General features: G+C 33.1%; 1 protein-coding gene across 1 annotated transcript in view; it reads right to left on the reverse strand.

The window, feature by feature from the left end:
• Positions 1-988: 988 nt before the first annotated feature.
• LOC106877839 (leucine-rich repeat-containing protein 15) overlaps positions 989-1543 on the reverse strand; it is a 20160-nt gene continuing 19605 nt past the window's right edge. The window contains exon 8 of the mRNA XM_014926870.2: positions 989-1118. Coding sequence (XP_014782356.2) covers positions 1043-1118 — 76 coding nt within the window. The 3' untranslated portion in view covers positions 989-1042. The remainder of the gene's footprint in view (positions 1119-1543) is intronic.

Consider the following 1543-nt stretch of genomic DNA (forward strand, 5'->3'; position numbering starts at 1 on the left):
GATGATGATGATGATGATGATGATGATGATGATGATGATGATTCAAAGAAACAGAAGCAACAGATGAGAAAAGCAGAAGATAAAGATGTGGGAATGGAAAGAGGAAAAGGAAAAAAGAACAAGAAGAAAACGACGAAGACTAAGAACAAGGACAAGAGGGAGAAGACGAAGAAGAAAAAGAAAAGGAGAAAACATGGAGAAGACATGCTTAAAAGATGATAGGATGAAGCAGAGAATGTAGCAAAAGAGAAAACAACAAATAATTCGGAGATTAAGAACAGACTTTGGAAGAAGATAAGTTGGGAAAGAAAAACTCAGTTGCTTGCTGTCAGATACACACATATGCACATACAGGTTTTCACATACATTCATTCACGGATACACTTGTGCATAAAATATGATATGTTGTGTAGTCATACCCACGGTTACACTAACACACATTGAAATGCACTCCTCGCAAATGTGATGAGAGAGAATATTAGTCGAAAAGAAGAGAAAGGAAAGAACATGGGAAAACATCACAAATTTATAAATAAACCATCGGTGAAAAAATATCTGGGCAATTGATGTACATTATAAGTGCTGGCAGTTTGTATTGTTTACAGAGAGAAAGTAACATTTGATTATTTTCTAAGAGTTAATATTCTTAAATTGTCCATCAACAAGTTGCTGTTTCAGAAAAATAACCTGAAGTGAATGAAGTCGGAGATGAATAGAAGAAATCAGTGAGAAAACTGAACAGAACAAGCCGTAAAAATAGAAGACAAAACATATGAATACAAATTGTTTGGTCACATATACATTTAGACTCTCACATATACATGAACATGCACAGATGCATTTCCATTAATAAGTTTTAACGCAAACATATATATTATCCCAGTAGTACTCGACTTCAGAATCAGTCAAACAGATATGATGTCAATATGGGGATAGAATAGGAGGTACAGGGATAAAAAGAGTGAGGGGAAGAGAAATGAGAGGACAAGAAGGTTATGTAAAAATAACCTTCATAATGCATTATCTTCGAAAGTGAACGAACTTACAATAACTGTAAATTATTGAGACCTTGGAAGCTTCCTTCTTCAATACTCAAAATATTATTTCCGGTTAAATATCTGTAGCAATAAAGAACAAGGGTAACAATTATGGAAAATATGTGTGGTAATATATTGAATAATGTTTCTGAAATGAAACAAACGATGACAAGACAGATTATGATAAAGAAGAAGAAGAAGAAGAAGAAGAAAAAGAAGAAGAAGAAGAAGAAGAAGAAGAAGAAGATGAAGAAGAAGAAGAAGAAGAAGAAGAAGAAGAAGAAGAAGAAGAAGAAGAAGAAGAAGAAGAAGAAGAAGAAGAAGAAGAACGTGAAGAAAAGAACAAGATATTGAAAGGAGAAGAACAAGAAGGTGATGAAGAATAGATGGAAACATACAAGAAGAAAATAAGTTTAGTAACAAATAGAAATTTAACGAGAAAAGAAAAGTATATGAAGAAGAAAAAGAACAAGATGCGGAAGTAGAAGAGGAGGAAAGTAAGATGA

The sequence above is a fragment of the Octopus bimaculoides genome, chromosome 30 (assembly GCF_001194135.2).
Source record: "Octopus bimaculoides isolate UCB-OBI-ISO-001 chromosome 30, ASM119413v2, whole genome shotgun sequence".
NCBI lineage: Eukaryota > Metazoa > Mollusca > Cephalopoda > Octopoda > Octopodidae > Octopus > Octopus bimaculoides.